General features: G+C 30.4%; 4 protein-coding genes and 1 long non-coding RNA gene across 9 annotated transcripts; 2 read left to right on the top strand and 3 right to left on the bottom strand.

Annotated features, from left to right (window-relative positions):
• Positions 1-9: 9 nt before the first annotated feature.
• LOC145741899 (uncharacterized) lies at positions 10-7,632 on the bottom strand. 4 transcript variants are annotated; one of them, XR_014280946.1, is made up of 14 exons: positions 7,568-7,632; positions 4,126-4,260; positions 3,945-3,982; positions 3,721-3,826; positions 3,551-3,638; positions 3,357-3,404; positions 3,025-3,126; positions 2,763-2,913; positions 2,596-2,677; positions 2,038-2,288; positions 1,590-1,933; positions 1,271-1,359; positions 950-1,185; positions 10-844 (listed from the first exon to the last, which is right to left on the bottom strand). It is a non-coding gene; the product is annotated as an uncharacterized LOC145741899 (long non-coding RNA). The 4 variants fall into 4 exon arrangements; XR_014280947.1 differs by lacking the exon at positions 7,568-7,632 and adding an exon at positions 2,368-2,506 and having other exon boundaries at positions 4,126-7,252; XR_014280948.1 differs by lacking the exon at positions 7,568-7,632 and adding an exon at positions 2,404-2,506 and having other exon boundaries at positions 4,126-7,252.
• A 604-nt stretch (positions 7,633-8,236) lies between these two features.
• Positions 8,237-9,419, top strand: LOC145743827 (M-phase phosphoprotein 6-like). The gene has a single exon (XM_082561876.1). It carries the CDS (start codon positions 8,337-8,339, stop codon positions 8,862-8,864), a length of 528 nt encoding a protein of 175 aa, XP_082418002.1. The 5' UTR covers positions 8,237-8,336; the 3' UTR covers positions 8,865-9,419.
• On the bottom strand, positions 9,272-15,821 carry LOC145743825 (fucose-1-phosphate guanylyltransferase-like). Its single transcript, XM_082561874.1, has 6 exons — positions 12,760-15,821; positions 12,376-12,543; positions 11,791-11,927; positions 11,131-11,302; positions 10,659-10,984; positions 9,272-10,565 (listed from the first exon to the last, which is right to left on the bottom strand). Exons 1-6 carry the CDS (start codon positions 12,806-12,808, stop codon positions 9,582-9,584), a joined length of 1,836 nt encoding a protein of 611 aa, XP_082418000.1. The 5' UTR covers positions 12,809-15,821; the 3' UTR covers positions 9,272-9,581.
• Positions 13,892-17,573, top strand: LOC145743826 (hairy/enhancer-of-split related with YRPW motif protein 1-like). Its single transcript, XM_082561875.1, has 6 exons — positions 13,892-14,687; positions 14,825-14,885; positions 15,815-15,980; positions 16,139-16,339; positions 16,551-16,867; positions 16,958-17,573. The coding sequence occupies exons 1-6, from the start codon at positions 14,611-14,613 to the stop codon at positions 17,162-17,164; spliced, it is 1,029 nt and encodes a 342-aa protein (XP_082418001.1). The 5' UTR covers positions 13,892-14,610; the 3' UTR covers positions 17,165-17,573.
• Positions 17,439-25,730, bottom strand: LOC145743824 (DNA excision repair protein ERCC-6-like). 2 transcript variants are annotated; one of them, XM_082561872.1, is made up of 26 exons: positions 25,617-25,730; positions 25,349-25,526; positions 24,584-24,694; positions 24,379-24,452; positions 24,081-24,261; positions 23,667-23,877; positions 23,418-23,548; positions 23,158-23,247; positions 22,814-22,948; positions 22,517-22,704; positions 22,131-22,350; positions 21,806-21,910; positions 21,410-21,528; positions 21,134-21,253; positions 20,908-21,056; positions 20,691-20,785; positions 20,250-20,373; positions 20,064-20,122; positions 19,916-19,969; positions 19,777-19,842; positions 19,597-19,704; positions 19,403-19,489; positions 19,089-19,313; positions 18,894-18,981; positions 18,627-18,772; positions 17,439-18,494 (listed from the first exon to the last, which is right to left on the bottom strand). In XM_082561872.1, exons 1-26 carry the CDS (start codon positions 25,643-25,645, stop codon positions 17,700-17,702), a joined length of 3,888 nt encoding a protein of 1,295 aa, XP_082417998.1. In that variant the 5' UTR covers positions 25,646-25,730; the 3' UTR covers positions 17,439-17,699. The 2 variants fall into 2 exon arrangements, with proteins under 2 accessions (XP_082417998.1, XP_082417999.1); XM_082561873.1 differs by having other exon boundaries at positions 19,597-19,698.
• Between the last annotated feature and the right edge of the window lie 114 nt (positions 25,731-25,844).

Raw genomic sequence — 25,844 nt, 5'->3', positions numbered from 1 at the left:
CATCAACGATAAATTGTTTATTTTTGTCCAACACGGATAGATAATGGTTTGCCAAGAAAATCCTGTTTGAACTAAAATGTTCACCCGTAGCATAGTTTAAGTGCCTACAAAAATAACGCTCGTTTAAACTTACTAAAGTGTTTTCCCATAGCATAATTTAAGTGCCTACCTAAAGCGTAGTTACAGTGCCTACCCAAAGAAATCCTGTTTAAGCTTACTAAATTGTTTACCCATAGCTTAGTTTAAGTGCCTACCCAAAAAAATTCTGTTTAAGCTTACTAAAGTGTTTACCCATAGCTTGGTTTAAGTGCCTACCAAAAGAAATCCTGTTTGAGGTTACTAAAGTGTTTACCCATAGCTCAGTTTAAGTGCCTACCCAAAGAACCCCTGTATGAACTTACTAAAGTTGACAAAACATAAATATACACACAAGAATAAAAACAAAAATAAAAAAGTAAATCAAAACAAAATGCACACAAATACCAATAACTACGAAAAGACAAATATTAGTTAACATATCCACTAACACTAAACAAATATGTTACCACTCCTAATAAAGCATAAAACTTAATGAGAACAATTAAAAACAAACACATTAAAAGTAATAAACATGATAATGATTTTGAAGGCTATAATATTTTATAGGCATAACCCTTGAAACAGTTAGTTGGTATAGTTAATCAGTGCACATTGCTTTGGGACTTTTCGAACCAACTTGGGTTCGTTGATTAATAATTACAGTTTAGTGGAAAGCTTGGCTGACTTGTGCAGCGATGCTGTTATAAAATTCAGGCACGTAGCAGGTTGTGTTGTTGTTAGACTGGCAAAAGTTAAATGCTACAACCTGAATGAATAAATAAAAACAGTTTAAAATTTTGATTTTAAAATCCAATCGAGAAACATTCATTTTTTATTAGTATATTTTTTGAAAATATTTTATGTTTCTAACCTGTGATGCCATCTTTTTACAATAACTGTCTGCATTAAGTTAGCCAGAACGCTTTACCATTTGCAGTGCTTCTAAAAGCAAGGCTGGCAGTTCTGCTAAAATGGTTTTTCGAATGATTAAGCTGGCCTCTGATAACTGGTTGGCACCAACTGTTGGATGGTAATATTGGCAACCACTTAATATGCAGTAAAGCAGGAAAACTTGATGGAAAGGGTGGCAGGGGCAGTGGCTCCTTACTGTAAAATTAAAAAAAAAAGTTTTTAACAATCGCACGAATCCAGTGTTAAATAATTATTTTTACAAAACTTGGTCTTTATTTACCACTTATTATTGTTCTTATGCTATTTCCTTTGGGAGTGGAGGGGAAGAAGGTGGCGGGGGTAGTGGCTCCTTGCTGTCACCCTGGAAACCTTTAGAATTAAAAATTATTAAAAAAAAACAATTAAAAAAATATATTTTTTTGTTTAATCAAACATGGCTCGAATTAATTAAACTTTTTAATATGATTCTTCAAAAAAGTGTGAACTGTGAATGGGAAATTTAAGTCTTAAATTAATGCTTACCTTAAATAGAAATTGTAAAAAAAATTAAAACTTAAAAAAATTAATGAAACAAAAAGTTTAAAGTTTTGATATTTTACCTTTTAGGTTTCTTTATCTGCATTTCTGTCTTTTGGATAAGGCCATATCAACGATTTACTGTTGCTATGCGACCTAAAGTATCATCACTAATCCCTGGGCTTAATGGGTTAACCTAGCATAGTTGAGGAGCATGGGTGAAGAATAAAAATAGGGTCTTTGCAAATGTTGCTACTGTTTCTATAAAGCAGTTGTCGACCTTAACTTGTTTTCAGTTTGTTGGTTTTCTTATTTTTGTAAATGTTTCGAACCGGTCAGCACCACCCATTGCTTATGATGACTTGTTGGCAGATATGGCAGTGTGGTTGTTTTGTGAATCATGATTTCACAGCGTTCATTTTGTGCCCTGTTATTAAAAACAAAAATAAATAACTTTAGAAAATAAAATTGGTTGATTTTTTAAATAAATGTTACAACAACTAATATTTATATCTTCATATTATGCCTTACCTTTTCTCTTGGTCCTAATTGCTACATCCAAGGACAGTCGTTACCTTCTGGTACCAAAAGGTTACCATAGGGTTTACCATAAGGTTAAGGTTGCTGTTATCATCTTTTCACTGGGGGTGACTGTTTTCTACATGGTGTACCCATTGACTAATGTCTAATGGTCGAAGTTTGGTTCACGCTAGAGCTTGCCCAAGTTATATGAGGGTTGGGTTCTTGGTGTAAATGGGGGTTTTTAAGATGTAGTAGTAAAGCTTTAAAATAGAAGTTTATTTTTATTTGTTTAAAGTGGTAAATAACAAACTTTGAGCCTTTTTGTAAAAATTTCCTTACTAGGATATAAAGGGGAAAGGGGTAAAATCTCCTCACCCCTATATTCGTCTTGTTCTTCTGTAGGAATGAAGTTGGGGGCATGGCATTCTTTATAACAATATTGATTTGGGGAAGATAAAGGTGGCAGGGGTAGTGGCCCCTTATCGTAAAATTAAAAAAAAAAAATTTTTAACAAACCCACGAATCCAGTGTTAAATAATTATTTTTACAAACTTTGTCCTTATTTACCACAAATCATTGTTCTTATGCTGTTCCTTTTGGGAGTGTAAGGGGGGAAAGGTGGCGGGGGTAGTGGCTTCTTACTGTTACCCTGGAAACAAAATGGGGGTTGAAATAAGAAAATGTAAATGTTAAAGAAAAAATTTTATTTTTTGAAATGTTTTTAACAAACTTACGATTGATTCTGTAGATTTCAATAAACTTTTATTTGACATCCTAAAAACTGAGACTGTAGGTGTAAAAAACGTGGCAATGACAAGTTTGAGCTAAGTGAGTTGTTTAAAGAATTCTGACAAAACTAAGGCAATTTTTTAATGTCCAGAGAATCTAGAAGCAATAATAGAAATGAATTAATATTTGGTCGGGGTAATCGATATTAAAAGAGTATTAGTTGTATCTAGTATACTTTTTACTAATTTTTTGATTTTTTTAACTGACCTCTTTTGGTTGATCTTTTAGTTCCATTTAACGTTAGTTGCTGTGCCAAGGGTCGTCGAGATTTTATTAAGGTCATTGATGATGCAAGCTTTGTTTGGTGTACTTTAATTAAGAGATTTTACTTTTAGAATTAAAAATATAAAAAAAAACAATAAAACAAACTAGATTTTTTGGATCGATTTCTATGACCGCACAATTTCTAGGAATGATAAACAAATGTAGAAGTTGTCCAACATTTAAAACAATTATAATGCTTTACTTTTACTGACCCAATTTGTTCAAATAGATACTTCAAACTTAATATAAGAAAACTGATATCTTCTAACACTTACCCAAATTTTCGCATTTAAAAAAACAGAACTCGTTTCTTTTCAAACTTGCTAAAAAAATATTGAAAACATTTAAGTGATTTAGTTTTTTTTTACTGGAAAAATATTGCTTACCGATGGTTTATTTTTAAGCCCAAAGTCAATTTAATAGGTGCCTACAACAAGTTGTAAAAACAAGTTCTAGTCATAATGCTTACCCCCTATTTGAATTAAAAGGTCTACTCCCAAAAGAATATATCTGCAGGCCAAGAATTAAGTAGGATCATGATTTATCTGGCTCTGCATCTAAGAAATAAAATCACTAATGTTTCAAAGTTAAATAAAAAACAAAGCTTCTTAGAAATTATTCATTGATAAAAGAGTTTACCAGTTGATTTTAACATTGTTGTTAGAAATTTTAAAGATAGGTAAAGCTGTAAACGATCTCAATGACTGCACAATTCTACAGATTGACGACAAATGTACAAGTTTGTCTAAAATTTAAAACAAATATAAGACATTTCTTTATTTAAATATATAATGTAGTTTACTCTTAAGTGCCTAAATTTATCTAAATACCTATTACAAACCCAATATCTTTTAAATGCTTACCAAATATAGAAAATAAAATTTATTTCTTGCAAAATTTGCTAAAAAAAATAGAAAAACTGTAAGGTGCATTTAGTGGCATCATGTTATGTCTGAATCTGTAGTTAAGAAAATGTTAACTATGTTTTTTAAGTACAAGAAAAAAATTAAGATATTTAAAAGTTTTGTTAAAAAAAGCGCTTACCAATTGCTTATCCTAATCATTGTTATTAGAACTTTTGAATTTTAGTAAAACCAGAAAGAATTAAAAAGTGTTTTCGACACATTTAACAGTGACTGGCGATGAAAATAATCATTTAATTTTTACTTGTAAAGACGCCTAAAAACACAACATGTTGCAGTGGTCTGCAACAGTTTATTAAACACACCCCAATCTTTAAAAAAATCTGTATAATACTTAAAAATTTGATTTTTTAATAGGTTATTTAAAATTAAAAATATAAATCAAAAAATCAGTAAAAACACTAGTTAAAATTGTATTAAGGTTTTTAAATTAAATTTTTTTAGTTTAAATTAAACTATTAGATTAAAAATATAAAAAATTAACAAAAAAGTTTTCAACTAGTGTTTTCACTTATAATAATTAAAGAGTTTAAAAATAATAAACAATAATTTTACCCAATACAATTTGGTACATTTTAACACAATTTATTAATGTACTTCAGTCTTAATATTTCATGTTATTTTGGTGACTTTATTAGGAATAACAATATAAATTTTTTTAACTTTAATTGTGTGGGATTTATTATAATAAATATCATTAAAAATAATACTTCTTACACTTAATGGCATACACATTTACCGACCTCTTCTTTAATTGTGTGCCGTAGTCATAATAGTATCATTTACAATCATTCCTACCATACACACATGCCAGAATGTTATTTACAAAAACAAGTAAGCTATTTCGTGACACGCCTGTAGCCCAGTTCTGCATACGAATTCTAATAATAAACCCAATGAAACGGGTTTGATCAGTTAAAAACTTTTAACACAGGTTAAGTTTGTTATCATCGATTATCTTTGGTAAGGTGAGTTACTTCCTAAATTTTTAAAGCTTATAGCTATGTAGAGTTTAGTTTTTTTGATACTTAATTCATTTTTTTTAGCTTTTTTTCAGCTTATTTTAGCTGTTTTTTTGACATTATGCAATTTTTTTTATTTTATTGTATTTTTTAGCTACAGACTTTAAGTGGCATGATAGGTGATAAATTATGCCATAAACAGAGTAATTTTGGGTGTTTGCTATGTTGGGTACGCCTTGAATGACCACAACATAAACACGAATGGTAAATCCATTTGTTTTTTGCAAAATCATTTTTTGAGATTTCTTAATTTTTTTAAGTGTTCAAATTTATATATTTGCCTTTTTCAACCATCTTTTTTTTCTTTTAATTGGGTTTATCAGCTTATGACCGAATGATATTTATAGACAATTCTATATGTTTGTCTTATTCATAAATGTTTGTTTTTTCACAGATTCTTTTTGACAAATATTTCAATCATCTTTAATTTTTCGTTTTGTTTCAATTGCCTTTTTTGATAAGCATTGTGCCCATTAAGCTTTGGTCACAAAAAAAAAGAACAGTTTAATAAATTTCTTTTTTTTGAATAATCTTTTATTGTCTATAAATTGTTTGTATACTAGCAGTTATTTAATGTGGTAGAAATAAGCCATATTAACCTTGGAGCATAGCAGCAGGATGTCCAAGTTTTTTGAAGAACCTCAAGTTTTTTTAACGCCCGATGTTCAACCTTGGAACCACTGCAGCAAGTCAGCAGTTTTAAGTAGTTTCTCATTCTTCCAGCTTGGGTTAACATTCATTTTTATGGCAGGAATATATCCCAAAAATTCTTATCTCAAGCAAAAGATAAAATTTTAATAACTCAGTGCCCTTTTTTCTAATATAACAGCTTTGATGCCCAATGTTTAATATTTCAATAATTTTGATGGGTTACCAAATGGATAATTTTCTAGGACATTGTTTTCTGTAGTACCAGTAGAGGTGTTCTTTCTTCACATTGTTTTATTGGTTCTGCTATCTTTTCGTCTTTTTTTTCTTTTAGACGACATACTTGGTAATTTTTTTGTTTTAATGAACAGTACTGGTTTAATTGTTTTTTTAGATTCATAATCTTTAGCCATTTTTAATTTTTTTGGCAGTAGTTATTATTTTCTTGACTGTTCCTATATATACTGAAGGCATAAAAATGTTTATAGTTCTTTTTCAAACAACAATAGGCATATTTATTCCAACTTGTTTTTTTTTGACAAAGTCCAGAATAATTTGCAAATAAAAGTTTATGGAATTCACAATGTGATTTTGTCAATGTTTAAAAAAAAAGATTTCATATTAAAGTAGGTTTGCCAGGAATGACCGCACTATAATATCAAAAAAATAATTTAAAATTTTTTTTTATAATAATCTTTTGTTGTCAATCTTAAAGTGGCCAAACAATTTAGTTTTTTAAAGTTTTGTAGAAAAGTTTTTATATTACAGTGGGTTGCCAGGAATAACCGCGCTATAATATTAAAAAAAAGATTTAAAAAATTGCATAATAACTTATTTTTTTCAATGTTTTGCAAAAAAAATTTGGTATCAAAAAATTGAATAACTGAAATAGGTAACATAGCTATAAGATAATTATCAATAATTCTATAAAAAAACATTTCAACCCTTTAATAAAATCAAAAAATTTTTTTTGTTATACATAATTTCATTTTTTTTAGTTTTACTTTGGTTTTGATTTTAATTTACCAGCTTAAACTCTTAATAAATTAAGAACCTGCGGTAAAAACATTTAAACGATTTGTTTTCCGTTAACGGACCAACGGACCAGCAAAATAACGTACTTGCTTTCGTAAATAAACATTCTTGGAATGTGTACACAGTACAAATGATTATAAAGATACTATATGACTACTTTACACAATTAAAAAAAGACCAGTAAAGTGAACAACATAAAGCGTATGAACGTATTATTTTTAAACATGTTCATAACGGGGCTGCCTAAAAACAAGAGAATGAAAAAAAAGGAACAGAAATTAATAAAAAGTAATAAAGAATAAACGGAATCTAAAAACACAATCCCGCATAGACTGTTTATTTGGGGATACTATCATTTGATTAAAAATATTTTTATTAACCCAGACTTACCCTTACCCTATTCTAAAAAATGCCCTTTTATTTTCAAAATAATGTTGACCTAAACACAAATAAACAGTCTATGCGATCTTTGTTTTTTTAAGATACTGTTACTCCATCTTTGCTTTTCTTAAATTTCTGTCCCTTTATTTTTTATTCTCTTAAATTCTGCATCTTATTACAATACAGATAAAAACATAAAAACCCATATTGATATTTATAATAATACAGGCCAATTAACATAAAATATCAAAAGCCAAGTGAGTACAAAAATAATTTTTTACAACAAGAGAAATATTCTTTTAATCTTACTATTTTAAGTTAACCTTACATTACAAATTGTTGATAAAGCTTGGGTAAAGTTATAAAAAAATTAAAACCACTTAAAAATCTTTAAAGAGATTTTCTCTAATTTAAACGGTCTTGTTAGTTTCAAATAAAGTTAGTCTTACGTTAAACACATTGACAGAATAAACTTACTTGAAAACATTTCAAGATTGTTGGTTACTAACAACAATTTTTTTTCTCTTATTGACCGAACAAATTTCTGTTAAAATTTAAAAGATTTAGGCTTTATCCTGTTTTTTTTTTTTCTTTTTTAGTTATTGAATTTATAATTGAAACACAAAAAATGTATTGTTATACTTAACTTAATTTTTTAAGTCTCTGTTTTGAATATCGTAGTACATTTCAATATTTTCAAACAAAGTTATTTTTTATAATATTATTCATTAAAATTTTTAAGTCCCTTTTACTGATAACAAAACCCCGTAAAAAAAGAAAAAAAAATATTTGAAATTATTTTAGTGTTGTCAAAAATATTTGAAAAGTTATTTTTATGTTAATTTTTAGTAGTCATAAAATTCCACTTCCTTCTATAGATTATAATCTAATCAAACTTTATGTATGTAATAACGTATGTATGTAATAACGTTAATTTTTAGTAGTCATAAAATTTCACTTCCTTCTATAGATTATAATCTAATCAAACTTTATGTATGTAATAACGTAGCATCATCTTTTTAGAACTACATATTGACATGTTTTTTTTAACCCTTTTAAAATAAATCCAAGAAATTTAACGCCTTGGCACACATTAATAAAAAACATCCGCGCCCATGATGCGCTCCGTGTTATACATACGTCCGGACCAGACACGTGGTACGGCGATAGAAATTTTGTTTACGTTTAGTAGTAGCTAAATAGGTAACGTTGTGGACCAGTTTAAAATATAGACAATCCGTTAAAAATGACCCAAGAAAAGAATGCCCGAACTAATTTGTCCTTGAACGTAAGAAAAATGAAATTTATGCAACATTGCTTGACTGAAGAAGCTCGCAAGGAACTAGAAGACAGCGAACGAACGCTATATTCAAGTGAACATTGGGAGTTAGATTTACCTTTAATGAATGAATCAACAAAAAAGTACGAAAACTTTAGTAGCCATGAACTTTGTTCCAATTCTCGCTTTTCCAGAATGTCATATGGTGGTTACAATAAAGTAATAGAAAAGTTAATGCTGGAATATAGTAAAGACACAAATAATAAACAAGAAGATAAAGCAACAAGGAACAGTGACGTTTCAATATCAGATGATGAAATGGCGGAACGTTTTTCTTCTTTAGTTGGGACAGTTGCTAAAAAATTTAAAAAGACAACAAAAAAATCAAGAAAATTAAACTCTAAAGATTCTGATCTAAGCGAAGTACCTAACAAAATTCAAAAAACAAAATCTTTTTTAACAGATAAAAGGGGATTTATAAAACCATCAAATTGAAAATTGTTGTAATATATAACATATGTTAATAAACAAAATAGTTGCTTATGGCAATATATTGTAGTTTGGGGTACAAGTAGGCCTATAAGTGGATGGCAAAAACACTTGAAATGAGTACATCCTGCATCGATTTGGTGAAAACCAAAATCTTCATTATAAAAATATTAAATTTATATAAAACCTTTTATTATTAAACCTAAACTGTTATTTTATTTATTCGGTAGCATATCAATAAATAATTTCAATTGACAAAACTTGTGAAAAACAACTTTTTAAAATAAATTTATCAAGATAGACATTTGTTTTAGTTGTTTTTTAGATAACCATTTTTGTTGGACTATATCGATCAGCTTTCTCAATGTCTAGCAAAATGTCTGCTGTTTATTGTATATTAGATACAATTGTATTGCTGATCGTTTTATTTTTGCTAAAGTGATATATGACGATTCTAACATATTATATACAATAATACACAAAGGAACATTCAATGAAGATATATAATAAAGTTCTGAAGAAATTTTTCATCCATATTTATATAACTAATAACTAATTTTTACTTCAAAATAAACTAATACAAATAATTCAAAATACAACAAAATCTATATTTAAGCCACTGCATTTATAAGTATTAATTAGAAAACATTAAATAAAAGGAGAAAGTGGTTAGTAAATGGCAAAAAGGTGTTACTGAAAGAAGCTTGTAAATTTTTCTAGTTGTTACAATATACTTTGACTTTCTGCTGCTCTAATCTCCTTGTCCAGTTGATGACGAAATTTCAGCATTTCTTCCACATTTTTATGTTCAAGTAAGTCACTCATTGACATAAGCTGAGTGTCAGGCAACCTGCATTTAACTCCATCCTTGATGCTTTTAAGAATAAGATGGACAGTGTCACATGCTTTTTGTGAAGAAATTTCCATTGTTGAACATACGGGAAAAAGTTTGGCAACCCAAAGATTAACTGATTTTCTGTTTTCATACCCCTCAAAAGCCTTCTCAGCATTGGTAAACAAAGAACTTAGGGGCTTGCCGAAATACTCAATAATATCAGCAGCGTTTTTGTAAGTTGTACATTTTTTCATGTTGTCGTCAATGCCATAAGAAACGGTAACAAAACCACAACTATCAAGTTTGTCTGTAAGGTTTACAGCAATAGTGTGAAGAAAGGTATGTGAAGGCACAATTGTGTTAACTGGTAAAGAACAACTGGAAACAATGCAATCATGACCAATAGAAACACACTCGCGTAACCTACAATACTCAATAACTGATGCCTGGCCAATACTTACACAAGCATTAATCACAGACACCATAACACAAGGAAGGTTTTCAACTTTACCCATTTTCTCCCCAGCAATTGGATTATTCGCTGTTATATTCAAACTTCCAGTATCATCAGAAGTGTACCGGTAAGGCACGCCTACACAATGAGCTAATGGCTCACTTCCAATGATGGTAGAGAATGCTGAATCGCTAGTTAAAATTTGTTGGCATTCTCTAGTTGTTCCAAAATGATAAAAGTGGGAAGTAACCTTTTTTGGTTGATTAGGTGTAATAGTGGGAGAAAGTGCAACAACAGAAAGTTTGGTTCCTCTCAGCACATTATAAACTTTGTTTCTCATCTCAACAAGAGATGTGGTCTCAGAAACAACATTTGCAGTATTGGTGATGTAAGTATTATCTGATTCTATACCCAAGGCCTTAAAATAAATTCGATTTTGTTAATAATAAAATACGCAAGAGTAATGTATAAAGAATAGGCTATATATAAAAGTTTAACTTTAAAACCTTACCTGCAAAAAGTCTCCATATGCATCTATTTCACAAGTAAGGGGCTTATGCTCTTTGTAAAACTCCAGTAGCTTTTTGCAAACATCACTTGCCATGAAAAAAGCACTATCGGTAAGTACCAGCTCTGATGTGTTACCCTTATTGGTTAACTGGAAGGTACAGCCTTCAGTGGACCTCATTATCTTAGCAGAGGGTTTGTGTAAAAATCGCCTGCATTTGTGAACAAGGGTTTTACCATCATTGTGATTCGAAGTATCATAATCGAGCAAATAGACACCATGAGTAGTGCCTATTGTCACAGAAGAAGGGTGAGCAAGGCCAGTTATACCTATAAATAAAAAGAAATGTTTAAACTACCTTTAGAAAAAAAAAGATTTGTAGGCTGTACTTTTTATAATCACATATACTAATAAAAAAATTAAATTTAAAAAAAATCTAAATGTATAATAGCCTAATAAATGTTTTGCATAAAACCTGTATCGGAGAAATTCCACGGCAAATTTAAGTCATCATAAACTTCCAAGGTATCTGAACAACAAACAAAGACTCCCCCTGTCTTAATTTTGGCAGGAAAGTCAATGTAAGATGCCAACTTCATTTCAAGCATTTGACAAACTGGTGTTGTTATTGGGGTAGCAACAAACACCTAACAAAATATAACAAAACAAAATAAATATATTTTGTTAAAAATATTAGCAGGAATAATATATATGACCAATGAAAATAAGTTAGTTTTGCATGTATAAATGTTAGTAAATTAGACTTATTTAAACCAGCACTGCAAATATATAAAATCTAATTATATTAAATAGGTTTGTATTACTGTTATAATAAACCAAATTACAGGTTTGGAAATTAGTTGGTATGGCGCAGAATACAAAAGTTATCAAATGTTAATACAATAACAGTAAGAAATACAGGAAATAATTGGCCCAATAATCCATAACAATATAATATGCCCAGGCCCAACACTTAATAAAACATCTGTTAGCTTAATAAATATTAGATATGCCAAACTATAAGATTTACAATAAAATTTTATTATATGGTATATATTAAATATCCCTCAGTAACTTATTACGTTTTACACTTAGGGCATGAGCAAAAAAATATTAAAACCTTTGTTACATTTACCTTTCCAAGTGCACTGGCATTGGGTAACCTTTGACTGTATCCCCCAGCATGAAAAATGATAACTTTTTTAGTTGAAAATTGATCTCCAAATTTATTTTCAAGGGCTTCTAATACAACCATAGTTGAACCCCCATTACCTATTCACAACAAAAATATAAAAAATCAAACTGACTTAAATATATATAAAATATATAGGCCTATAAAAAATAAGTAAATTACTTAACCTAACCATACCGACATAAAATACCATATAATATTTTTTTTGTATATATCTTTTTCCTCGATGTGGGAAGGTCGAATGCGCGACCTAAACATAGAGTAACATTAGTAACTCCGACCCAGTCTCGAGTTGCCTGTGGCAGTTTGGGATATTATATAGAATATAATTGCCAGATAATTATTCTGCTGATTAAGTGTTGGCTCAGCAGGAGTTCATATCGTTTATAGTACCTTACTCAAGGGCCCTACAGCATGACAGCAGTGAGAATTGAACCCACGACCTCATGGTGGTGTAGCAAGTGTTCTTATCACTGCACCACGCTGCCGAAGTAAGTTTAACTTCATACTTAAATAAATTTTACTTACCTATTTTATATCCAGCTGGGTCAGCAACAACTAGATAATGACAATTAAGAGGAAGATCTCCATTTTTGAGTTTTCCATTGATCTGAGTTTCATAAACTTCTTTTTGGGCATAGTCAGCAGCTGATATAACTACAGCATCCCAAAAACTTCCGGGTTTTGCATCTACACCTTTATAAAATAATATTTTATCATGTAAACTTTAAAGTTAAGAATTTGGTAAAAACCTGAGATCCTGGGCTTGTTCCCATCTGATTCTATAGCAAAGCATTCTTTTAAGATTACTTTACATTGACAAATCAATTTATAAAATTTTTTTTTTATTTGTATTATTGTCTTTGTCAGGTAGTTACAATTTTTAAAATAAACTATAACTAACCCACCAACCTCTTAGTTTTGAGAAATCATTAAATCGACGTTTTGTAGAAGCTATCATTGCTTGCTTAGAAACTATTATTGTTTTATTAAATATACTGTAAATCTGTTAAAATACAGAAGTAATAAAGTTTTATAAAGTGGTTCTTTTTATTTTTCTTTACTGCAACTAAATAACAATAAAACGTCTTCAGCAACCGCTACATTTAGGATCAAAATAAAAAATACCCGCTTTTGTGAACTATTTTTTGTTTCTAATTAAAAAAATTGTATACCAAACACAGATTTTTTAGTGCCTTATCTATTTTTAAATTTAAAAGCAACAAAAATATTTTAACTTTATTCTAATTTTAGTCAGCATCGTGTCGCAGTGAGCAAAAGCACTGGGCATCACATAATCCCACAAGGTTCCGAGTTCGATACCGTGTTGGTTATGGTAATACAAATTGAAAACCCTGCGTTTAGGTCCAAAGTTAACCTATTACATTAAACGCCTGAACAAATATTGAAAAAAATATGCTTTTCAAAACGAAACTTGCGATTTGATTAAATGGTAAGGGCCCCGTGTTGACCCCAAGTTTTCTTTTATTTTACGTTATAGTGTAGATTAAAATATTGCATTATCATTACGTCATGATTTTACTACTTGAAAGTTGCCCCTTGTCGGCCTACCTTAAACGAAACGAATTGTTTAAATTGTAAGTGCAACTGCGTGGTGTGAAAATACAACTTCACTGTATAAGCTATTTCCATTAACCGAAGATTAATGCCGGGGATCTAAGGCAAAGCCTTATTGTGTTTTCCTTCGTTAAAACAACAGCAACAACAAGCTTCCTCCGAAATGTTGGTGTGTATACCGTTTGTTGTTCAATTGATAGGGCCGCTGCAATATTTAAGGGCTAAACCAGCACCGCACAAAGCCGAAATATAAACAAACAAAGCGAAAGCACCGTCGCCCGTGGGAAAGTTGTTACTCTCCGACCCTTATACACACACCTACATATCCGAGTCGAACGCTGTTAGCCTCTCTCGTACATACATAAGTACTCGTTATGTTTTGATTCGTTCACACGACTCTCTAAAGCTTGTGTGTCGCCACGGGCGTTGGTGAGGATGGCCTTATAGCAAGCACAGCTTTATCGCTGGCTTAGGCCTGTGGCCGTTTGGTCGCACCTCTGTCGCGATAAGTTTTAAGAGGCTTTTGTTGACGAGTTACGCCGACGACACACGAAAGTTCACGTTGGCTTCAGCCGCGCGCCCCCATCGTGAGAAATGCGAACCTAAGTGCTTTCTCGAGTGCCATTAGGCAAAAAATATCCATTACAGCGGTCCCGAACATTCATCGAAATATGAACACTTACGGACGCCGGTCTGGCCCAATGCTCGGACTTCGAGTACTGGTATGGCGACAAGAAGTTACTGGTACATCATTATTCATCGGGATATATCAATTTAACAAACGACAGAGGCCGGATCGGGATTTTGCTAAGATTCGACAAATCACCTTAAAGCTCTCCTTAAGCATCCCAAAAAAATTTTTTTTAAAGAACTTGAAAAAAGGAAAAGTAGTCAAATAAAGACCGATGGGTTCTATATATAAAAGCGGTGTTACAAACGGTCGAACAAAGTAATCAATCCATCTAGTTAAAGGAATTTGTTTTTAGAGGAAGTGAATAATTCTAGTTAAACGTTAACTTTTCATTAATGTTTTAAAGCAACTAAAGGGATTTAGTTGCACTAGCAAATATCAAGTTAAACAATCCCGTTTTATACAGAGTTAATATCAAAATTGAAATTGCAAGGCCAAGTTTTGTTTATTTTTAGATTTTTACAAATTTATTTATTTAAAAAACTACAAATACGATGAAAAACGAGTTTAGTGAAAGTGAGATGGAGGAAGACGAGGAGGAACAATTAGTGGAAGCTAAAGTAAAAACGGGGTAACGTTTAGTTAATGTTATGTTAATTTAAATCTGTATTTAAACTTTTTATTATTTTGGTAACATGTAAAGATCTGCAATGTGATTTTGTTAATAAAATATGAAATTTGACGAACTGATTTTTTAATATCTTCCAGCAATCATTCATTGTCCTACCCTCGCCCTCCACATGCAACTGCACGAAAGAAAAGAAGAGGGGTAAAATATTTAGTTTTATTTTACAAATATTTACCAAATTAACTTTTTCTGCGCAATATATTAATACATTATTAAGTGAAAAGTTGGTTAAATGCAGCGTAAAATCATTATCAAAAGCTTATTTCAAAATTACTGAAATCGGTTTATGTTTTTTCGATTTACTTTATTTACTACTTGTAGTTAGTTACCATTATTTAATAGCATTGGCTAAGTAACTTGATATTTATTGATCATTGGTTACTTAATTAAACAAAAGATCGTTACGCGTTGTCCCACAAATACCGTAGTTAAACTTTTATCTGCCTAATTTAACCGTAAATAAAATAGTTAAAATGTAAATTAAAGTTTAGTTAAAATATAAGCGGCCATTTTGATTTTTTAGAAATTTTAGTTCAATTGAACTCAAAATTTTAAATTTTAACTGTTTAAATAATATAAATGTTTAACAGTTGTTTATAGCGAATCTTCTTTTTTTTAAATACTTTATTGTTTTGCAAATGTTTTTACCATATTATTTAAAACCAGTTGTATAATGTCGTTGTTGTGTCTGTATATGGACCATGACTGCTTTAACTGACCCGGTTTTTGACTTTGAATAAAACTAAAACGATAAACCTGTACCAAAAGTGACAGTTTCGCTAATTTGTTTTAAAGCTCGAACATAAAAGCTTTTGGCAAGTTACTTTCGAAAAAAAAACAATTACGGCTTTGTTTATTTTGAACACAGGGTACTTTTATAGGCACGACAATATTACAAGGGCGTTTTTATTTTTAAATTAAAAAAAAAAAAAACAACAACAAATGGACTATTGTGTTTTTCAACGCTTAACTTTTTAAAGAAATGCAAGTTTGCAATAAATTAAAAAAAAATGGAACTTAACCTAAATTATGATTAAACACCTATTCTCTAAACTTTTTTTGTTATCTAGATTATAGAAAAACGTCGAAGAGACCGAATTAATAATTGTTTATCGGAGCTAAGAAGAATGGTACCAACTGCATATGAGAAACAAGGCTCTACAAAGTTGGAAAAGGCAGAAATTTTGCAACTAACCGTTGAACATTTAAAAATATTACAAAGTGCAATGAACAAGGGTAAATTACCGAAATTTAAGTCAGACTAAAATTTCGTTTGATGCCAATATTATTTCTAAATTGCAAAAGTAATTTCTTGCACCCGAATAATACAATTAATTTATATATCGTTTAATACGCAAAATATAAATTAAATAAATATAAGATTTTGTTTTTAGGCTACTTTGACGATTTGAGCTCGCGAACTGACTACAAAAGTAGCGGATTTCGTGAATGTGTATCAGAAGTTGCTCGTTATTTAATGACCATGGAAGGAATGGATTTGCAAAACCCATTGAGGGTCAGGCTTATGAACCATTTGCAACATTTACTTAAACAAAAAGAAGCGGTCTGTGCAACCGCTAAAAATTTTCGACTAGGTAAAAACTTTGAATATTTAATATAGTCAATAATTGGTGCCTTTGCAGTAAAATACTGGAAAACCCATTTCAACCTTTTTGACCTTGTTGTCTTACCATGTTTTGCATTAAAATGTATTTAAATTAAAGTGTAAGAAAGCAAGACAAAGTAAGCAGTCTAGCAGACTTTTTTAGGTAAACTTACTAGATTTTTAATATCGCTTTTTTTTAGAATCGCCGTTGTGGCCAACTTTTGTCAGTTTAAGCCGAACATCAAATAACAATATGGCGTCCGATTTGTACACAAACCTCCATCGACATTCCCCGTATTCTATTCCTCATCATCCCGCTATGGTTCCTATGTTCTCACAAGCAATCATGAATAAAATGATCGCCGATCAGACGACGATAAACCTCAGTCAGGTTTCACCAGTAAAACACTTTGGTCGGCTAACGAAAAAAGAACATGGAATAAAATCTTCTGCTACGCCCTTCATATTTCCTAACCCCAGTGTTTATCACAAAACAAAGGAAGCTATTCCATCAACGGTAATATTTTAATAAAATGATTGTCTAAAATGTGTAAGTCTGTATATTTAATAAAGTAATGTTAGGTAAACAACGTGCTTACTGTTTTAGCTAGCATCAATCCCTGGCAAAATGGATCTTTCCAATTTCAACCGTTTTGGACATAACATCCCAATATTAAATCCCTTATTAAACTTTACCGGCATGGGAAACACTTTAGGTGATTTTTCAATAAACCGTTTACCTTCAACTACTAACACTAAAACGCAACCAGCTGAAAGCAAAACAAGCAGCACAAAACTTTCGATGTCGTCATAATAGAAAACAAAGATCATAAAAAAGGTTTACATAGAAATCAATAAAAAGCATATAAATGCAGCCTTAATTTAATCTGCTAAAAAAGTTAAATAATAAAAACTACAAAAATAATTTTTTAAATTGGGTTTCGTATTAGAATTACACTGAACTGATCTTTACAGACAACTTTTACTTACATTAGTTTTATATGCTAGTTGTCCTCTGCTTACTTCGCTATGCTCTATGGATATATTCCAAGTAAAAACATAATTTCTCTGCTGGTGTATTATTTTTATCTATTTTTTTTAACAAAAATTGTTTTTTTGGGTTGTATGTTCTGGAGATGAAAAAAGTTACTTACTATAGAATATTTTACTTGTAGATAAAATCGTATATGTTTATGTGTTAGCGTTATTTATTGCGAATCGTGAATAAATAGGTATTGCAAATATACAAGAGTTTTTATCCAAACGAAATCACCCAAGAACAATATAACAGAAAGAATATCAAAAAGAAAGAATTCCAAAAAGAAAGAATAAATTTAAAGTTTTTTTTTCTAAAATTCTAGAGAAACATCGCTGCCATCCAAAATCAAATTTCCTAACCCGTTATCATCCTCGCTGTTATTTAGATCTCCGGTGACGTCATTTTCATTATCATTTGTTACGTCATTACCAACATAACTGACGTCATTGCTGATCGAGCCATCTAGGTTAAATACAAGTTGGCTAAAGCTTGTGTCAGATTCAACAGCCGGTTCCGTGACGTCATCATCGACGTCACCATGTTCTGAATTTATGTTTCCATCATCACTAACGTCATTTGCATGGTATGCAAAGAGGTCAAGAGTCGAAGGGTCTTCTATGTAATTACTTTCCAGGTCGGGTGTGGTGATGTTACCACGAACCTCAGCAACGCCATCACTTGTCTTTGTGACGTCATCATTATTAAACGTGACGTCATCATTGACGTCACCATGTTTTGAATTTATGCTTCCATCATCACTTACGTCATTTGCATGGTATGCGAAGCCGTCAAGAATCGAATGGTCCTCTATGTAATTACTTTCCAGGTCGGGTGCGATGACGTCACCACGAACCTCCGCAACGTCATCACTTGTCCTTGTGTCGTCGTCATTATTAAACGAACCTACGTCAGAAGCAGTGGCATCATCACCTAAGTTATTGGTTTCCTTAAGATTATTCCCCTCAGCAACTTGGTTACTAACAACTTCCGGTTCGGTCTGGTTTGAACCGGTTGTATTTTCATCACGTGACCCGACAAAGTTAAAGTCAAAGTCGTCCGGATTGACGTCAATGTCACTCGCGTCTTCTGTCACACTCGATTCGGGCTTGAAATAAATAGGAGTAATAAGTAATTTTAAAAAAAAATGTTCGCCTAAAATATATTTTAAAAAAATGTTAAAATATTTTTATTGAGTTGGCATTAAATTAAATTTCTAGGTAAAAATAAATTCTAATACTTCATCATTAATAAAGTCGCTTTCATAATTTGTGACGTCATGTTCGTCGTTGTCAGTTCCATCACTTTCATCAATCGAAATTCCGTCGTTGAAGTCATCACTAACGTCACTAACGTCACTATTGCCATCATTTATGGCGTCATTATCTGTAAAAATATGATAAAATATACATTTTGTTTTTAACTCTGTAAAAAATTCTTTAATGGCAAATATTTTTAACCATAGTTAAAACATGACGTCATAATCAATGACGTCACGGTGAGGTACCTTCTTGTGCTTCGTCATCAGATTCAATGATTTGACGTTTATGTCGTTTGCTGGCGAACATAGGAGAATTTTCAGAAATGGCCGAAATCTGGTTTCAAATTAATTTAAAAATTGAATTTTGTTTAATATTAAAACCTAATTAAAATAATACTTGACTTCAAGAACTATTTTATTTAGTTAATAAAATTAACTTACATCACTTAACCTCTTATTTGTTGATTGGTTAAATGGTGCACTAATATTTGCTAAGTCATGAACCCGAGAACTTGAACTAGCTGACTCATCGACAACAGGTTGATCTGATGTGTCATGCACAACAGGTTCCGAGAAAGCAGATTTCCAACCTCCATCGCCATCGAGTGACTCGTTGTCCGAAGACTCTTCAAGATTTTCTTCGAATAAATCAAACGACTCTTCAACCTGTAAAACATTATTAAAAATTCAAAAGTAATAAATTAAAAAAAAATATTAGTATATAAATCCCTATAAATTGGTACAGTAAGGTTAACCTCTATAACATCAAGATCAGGAAGAGATTTATTCTTGGTTAAAGTTATTGGCGAATCCTCTGCTATGATTCTACTTTGATTTGATTTCTGAAAAACAAATTTAAATTTTTTTTATACTTTAAATTAACTCCAATGATACAAAAAAATAAAATAAAACTGTAACATCTGAAAAAACTAAATTCTATATAACTTACTTGTTTTTTGTTGAAAAATGAAGATTGTGGAGCAGCAGCCAATGTAGAATTAGAAAACATTTCTTCATTGTCAGATATATTAAGATGATCATTGCTTAAAGCCTTTAACTTTTTACAAATTATAAAAAGATTTAAAAGAAAAAAATTTAAGCAATTTGTTAGAAAAATAAGTTAAAAAACCTGATTGTTAGAAGTGGTCTTATCATCATTAGAATCATTTATCTCAATTGGGAAAGAGTTATCCAACTGAAAACATTGATATTTTTATTAACTTTATTTATTTTATTACCTATCTAATTTGTAACAACAAATAAATCACCTTTTTTGGAGATTGAAGAGGGCTGTTTTCATCCCAAGTATCCTTGGTAATTCCCTAAATAAAATGTACTTTCATAGGACACTGTATCATAACTAACATACAACACTTAAACTAAGTAAAAATTGATACATAATAATAAAGTACTTACAAAAGATGGTAGTTGTAAAAGAGCTATCTTGTCTGTCAAACCCTCAATAGGATACACAGCTAAAATATATTAAAAAAAGAACAAAAATTTATTTACATAATATAGGGCTAACAAAAAGTATTTTTTCAAACTACATAAAGTTTAATTTATAAAACACTCCACTATGCTCAGGTTTTTTTAACTGACGTTCATTATCAAATTTATTTTCATTCTCAAATTTAGGTTTTGTTTCATTAAAAGCTCCCCATCTTTGTTCAGCTTCTGTTAATTGATCTGATTCCAATTTTAGTTTATCCTGTGCCTGTTCAACCTATTCAAAATAAAAATAAGATTTAACATAAAAATAAAACTAATAAAGACTTAAATATAAAGCCAATAATAAAGACTTGAATACAAAGTTAAAAATAAACCTAAAGTTTTTAAAATAAAATAAAAAGAGAAAACATTTTTAATAGCTTTCACCTACAGCCCTTTTAGTCGAATGAAATCGTTTAAAAAAATATTTTTAGGCAAAAACAATCAAATAAATAAAGTTATCCAACAAAAATGTTATTTTAACACATTATAAAAGCTTCTTAACATTTATTGCTAAGCCGTTATAGGTGGAGTTAAAAAAAACAAACTAACCATGTTATCATAATTTTGTGTCATCTCATTTTCATAATCAAAATCATCAGCTTTTCTACTAAACATCAGATCATGATCACTTATTCCCCACATGTCTACATAACATAATATACAAACTTATTTCAGTATTTTTTATAAACAAAAACAGGCTTTGTAAATGTTGAATTTATAAATTTAAGATAGTTTACATTACAGATTTGCCTTTTTTTATGCTTACTTAATTGATGAATATCTTTAATATGTTGTTGTAATTTTTCCTCCAGATTTCTTTGACTACCGTGAAGCTCCTCTAGTTGTTTTTGTGTGTCCGAGGACTCTACATTACCGAGGATAAACAGCTCCTTTAAATCTTGGCTCGTAAAATATCTAAAAATAAAAAAACAGCATTTTTAAAAAAATTATCTTTTAATTATTTTTTTTTCATTATTTTAGAAATATCTTGCCTGTAAGGGTCCTTGCTTCCACCAACACTTTGTTGAATGACCGAACTTTTGAAGATTTGACGGCGATAAATTTTTTCCTCAACTGTTCCGCAAGTTATTAATCTATAAACTGCTACACTCCTAAACAAAAAAATATATTTTTTTTTTAAAATTATCAATTCCAAAAATTAAAGAGATTAAGAAAGCGCACGAAACTACTAAGCGAAATTTTCATTATAAAAATTACATTAATTTGAAAATTTTAAACACCCAAATAAATAATTGTAAAAATTTTACTTTTTTTGCCCGATCCTGTAAATACGATCAACAGCTTGTGCATCAGTTGCTGGATTCCAAGATGGATCGTAAATTATAACTCGATCTGCAGCTGTTAGTGTTAGACCGACACCCCCAACCTTTTAAAATATTTAAAAAAGTTTTTGTGTAAGTTTATATTCGGTATCACATGATGTGGAAAGGTCAATTTAATGCCTAAACATAATCCCGGAGTCATAAAGTGCCATTGGCAGTTTGGGATATTATTGAGAATGTTGCCAAATTTATGCGCTGATAAGTTTTGGCTTGACAGAAGTAAGTTATGGTACTCAAAGGCACTACTACCTATAGAAAGCAATATGGATCGAACCAAAGAACCAACTATTCTAATCAATACACAGCAATCAAGAAATTCACCTGAGTAGTAAGCAGAAATACTTCATAAGAAGAATCCTCTTGAAATTTCCTCACTCTTTTTTCTCTTTCTGCCAACTTTGTTACCTTTCCATCTAATCTCATGATCTAGAAATACAATATATCATTTAAAGTTAGTCAACAGTTTAAACCAACATACAATAAAAAAAATTCTGTATATGCTTTATTTATAAAAAAACAAGAATACGTTTTTAAATACTACCCCAACGCAGGTTTATACTAAAGTATGGAATAATGGTAAATACAATTTGATAAAACAAAACAGTTTATTATTTTAAGAAAGATTGCATAACAAACTTGTTTCTACCTTGAACCTGCGATTCAGCAATATCCTCTGTATGATATTAAGCATTTTTCTTGACATGGAAAAAATCAAAGTTCTGTGCCCTTCCTCTCTTAGTTTCAACATAAGTTGAACCAAAAACTGAAGTTTTCCAGATTCTTCCATTAAAGTTTCATCAGAAACATTGTCGATACGGTTCGCTGCACAATCCTCAATTGCACTTGAGTTCAAGTTGTCAAATGACCTTTAAAAAAAGTGAAAAATTTTTAATTTGTATAAAAAAATCAATATTTTATACTAAAGATACTAAAAAATACATGCAAGTTTGCAATTTTTTTAAAAATGCCCAAAATTACTCAAAATTTCAAGTTTAAAATTTTAATAAATACACAGTAATTTCCACTGCTTACGTATCACTGCTGAATCTAAGACCCAGTTCCATGCATGCCTTAGTTGACAGCAATCTGGGATGGTCGCATATTTTCTTGATGATCGTCAAATAGATTAATGGTGATCTTTTAGATGCTAGCAAATCCTTTACACTGTCCATTTCAATGAAGTCTTGGTAAATTTTCTGCTGAATCTTAGACAGATACACCTTCAAAAACATGTAACTATTTAAGTGTAATTGCAAAATAAATATTAAACAAAAGTATTATAATACTAATTATTAGTAGAAAAATATTTTTGTTAAAATAACTTTTTACCCAGATTACAAAGTCATTCTTAGTAGAAAGTTTAGGAAAAGTTGGTTGTTTCTGTAACACAGATTTATCCTGGTTTGAGTCCACAGTTCCTTTATTTGCTTTCTTGGCAGCTAATACTTGAGAATTTAACATATCCTAAATAAAACAGTTAGACAAAAAAAATAAGTTACATTCTAGTACATATTATTCGTTACTTAAATTTAACTATTTGTCATTTATCATTTAAATTGTATTATGGGTATGTGGCCAAACTTATTTTTAATAAAATTAAGATTTAATGTGCATACACTTTATAAATAATTTCTAGAATAACTTTAGTTAGGTGTATGTAACTTTTTTCTTACCTTTGTTCTCCTTAATATGAAAGGATCAGTTAGTTTTCTTAAACTTTCAGCCATTGAGTTACCAAGATGAATTTCACCTGCAGAAGCATCCTTTACAAAAAAAAAACACTTTAAAAATAAAAAAAATATTTAAATAACAAAAAACTAAACCACATTTCACTTGAACTTAAAATTAGTTTTAAGCGTTTTTACCTAAAAATGTTATGTTAAATGCACAAGTGTAAGTAGTTTGTAACTTGGTTTAAAACAAATTTACTTACTCTCTGTCTGGCACGTTCGATTGGAATCTCATAATCTGACCGAAAAGTTTTCTGAGATCCCAACAATGAACCTTGCAAAACCCAATCCATTAACGCCCACAAATCCCGAACTTTATTCTGAACAGGAGTTCCTAAAAAATGGATAAATTTACTGTTAATGATAAAAGCTTTATATATATTTTATCAACAATAGTTGATATCCTGTCCTAAAGACTGCACTTAAGTTTTCAATCTATATTATTAGTTTACCTGTTAAAATTAGTCGATTTTTTGAAGGAATTTTATGAAGACCTTTAGTTGTTTTGGTTGGATTTTTAATCCTATGACCTTCGTCCAGAATTATATAATCCCAAACATGCTCCCTTTTGTCTAACCTGTGCCCTAATGCCTCCCATGCTGTTACAATTAAACCATAAGTAGTTATACATACACTCTTGTTTCTTTGGCAAGATTGTAGAATCTAAAATAAATTTAACAAAAAATTGACTTAAATTATTCAAAAACATTACAGAAGCATCAAATAGTTTATTATATATCAAAGCATCTTTGGGCTAGAAGTAACAAAAAGTCAGCTTTTATCATCAAAAAAGCACGTAGACTTTATTTTTTTACCAAAAATAATTACTGACCTTTTAAGACAAAAATTAGTATATATATACTTACATGTCTTCTTTTTGAAAGTGCCCCATGGTAACATTCAGTTCTTATACCAGGAGCCCATTTGTCAAACTCCGCAGTCCAGTTAGGTATAAGTGACAATGGTAAAACCAACAAAACTGTTTTAATAGCATTCATGTCGAACATCGCAGAAAGAAATGAAATTACTTGGATCGTCTTACCAAGTCTGGTAATAAAAAATTTTCAAAATATTTAAAAGCTTTAGGTTTTGATAAAGAAGATTTTCTTATTAATTTATTTCAAAGTTAAAACCATTTTAAAACTATTAAAAAAAAAATTTTACCCCATATCGTCAGCAAGAATTCCACCTTGCTTTTTGTTTTTATAAAGATTGTAAAACCATTTTATTCCATCAATCTAAAAATAAATACATATATATATATACATATATACAATTAATCATTTTTTTTTAATCCGAAAAACCATACAATACTTTAAATTAGACTAATCAAATTTCATAAAAAATAAGTTCAGAAGTAAAATTATACCTGGTGTGGATACAACTTTTGTACCAATTTCTTGAAAATCACAAGATCATTATCAAGTTGAATATACCCAAAATCGTCTTCTTCTTCTCCTTCATCTTCAGCAATCACTTCCTAAAAAATAAAATATAAATACTTTTATATTTATAACCCAATTTAAAAATTAAAGTTTATACAAACAACAGAAATTTTTTTTTTGGTATAAATTTATCCTCGATGTAGGAAGGTTGAATGCGCGACCTGAACAAAGAGTAACATCAGTTACTCCAACCCAGTCTCAAGTTGCCTGTGGCAGTTTGGAATATTATAGAGACTATAATTGCCCGGCAACTATGCTGCTGATTAAGTGCTGGCTGAGCAGTAGTTTATACCGTTTATAGTACCTTACTTAAGGGCGCTACAGCATGAGAGCAGTGAAGATTAAACCTAAAACCTCATGGTAGTGTAGCAAGTGTTCTTACCATTACCCAGTCTGGAAAGTAGGGCAGCGTGCACGCACGAGATTTTTTTCGGTGAAAAAAATGCACGACTGAAATTAACGTTTTGCACGCCTGGTTTTCAAAAAAATTTGTGCCTTGTATATTTAAGCCAGATTTAACTAAAGCACGCCAACATATAAATCACGAGTGCACGTGTAGACCGAAAATCGTAGTACGCGTGCACGGCCACGCCATTTTTTACGTTTGCACGCATAAGATCTCGTCGAAAACTACCCTACTTTCCAGACTGGACCATTACACCACGCTGCCGGTTAAATATTTTCCTTACCTCAATTTTTTTAATTTTTGCAAGAATTTTGTCAGAAGGAAAAAGTTTTTGAGCTTGTTGAAAACATTTTAACGATTTGTGTAATTGTCCTTCAGCAGCAAATACTTTTCCTTCACTTACCAACTTTCTCGATTCAACTTGTTTGACAGCTTCATCATTATTTTCGGGTAAATTTTCCCTGTTAAGTAAACATTAAAATAACTTTTTTTATAAGTAAAAATCAAAGCTACAGTTGAAAAAGACACACAAAAACTAAATTATATCTTACCTTGAAGTCAAAACCAAAGAATTATCCATATCAGTTGTTTTTTCGTCAAATAAAGTTGTAATTTTTTAAAATCTTCGTTAAACAGTTAAACAGCTAGATCGTCAGTCTGTCAGTGGTCAGAATGTAAAAATAAACAATAAAACCGTGCGAGTCAAGTTTCCCGCCGAATTTTATTATATAGTATTATATAGTTTATCCCCAAATCAAAAAGAGTTAATTTTTATAAAT

This window comes from Corella eumyota, chromosome 2 (genome assembly GCF_963082875.1).
Source record: "Corella eumyota chromosome 2, kaCorEumy4.1, whole genome shotgun sequence".
Lineage (NCBI taxonomy): Eukaryota > Metazoa > Chordata > Ascidiacea > Phlebobranchia > Corellidae > Corella > Corella eumyota.
Note: the sequence above shows the minus strand (reverse complement) of the source record. Positions and strands in the feature narration are given on the sequence as shown.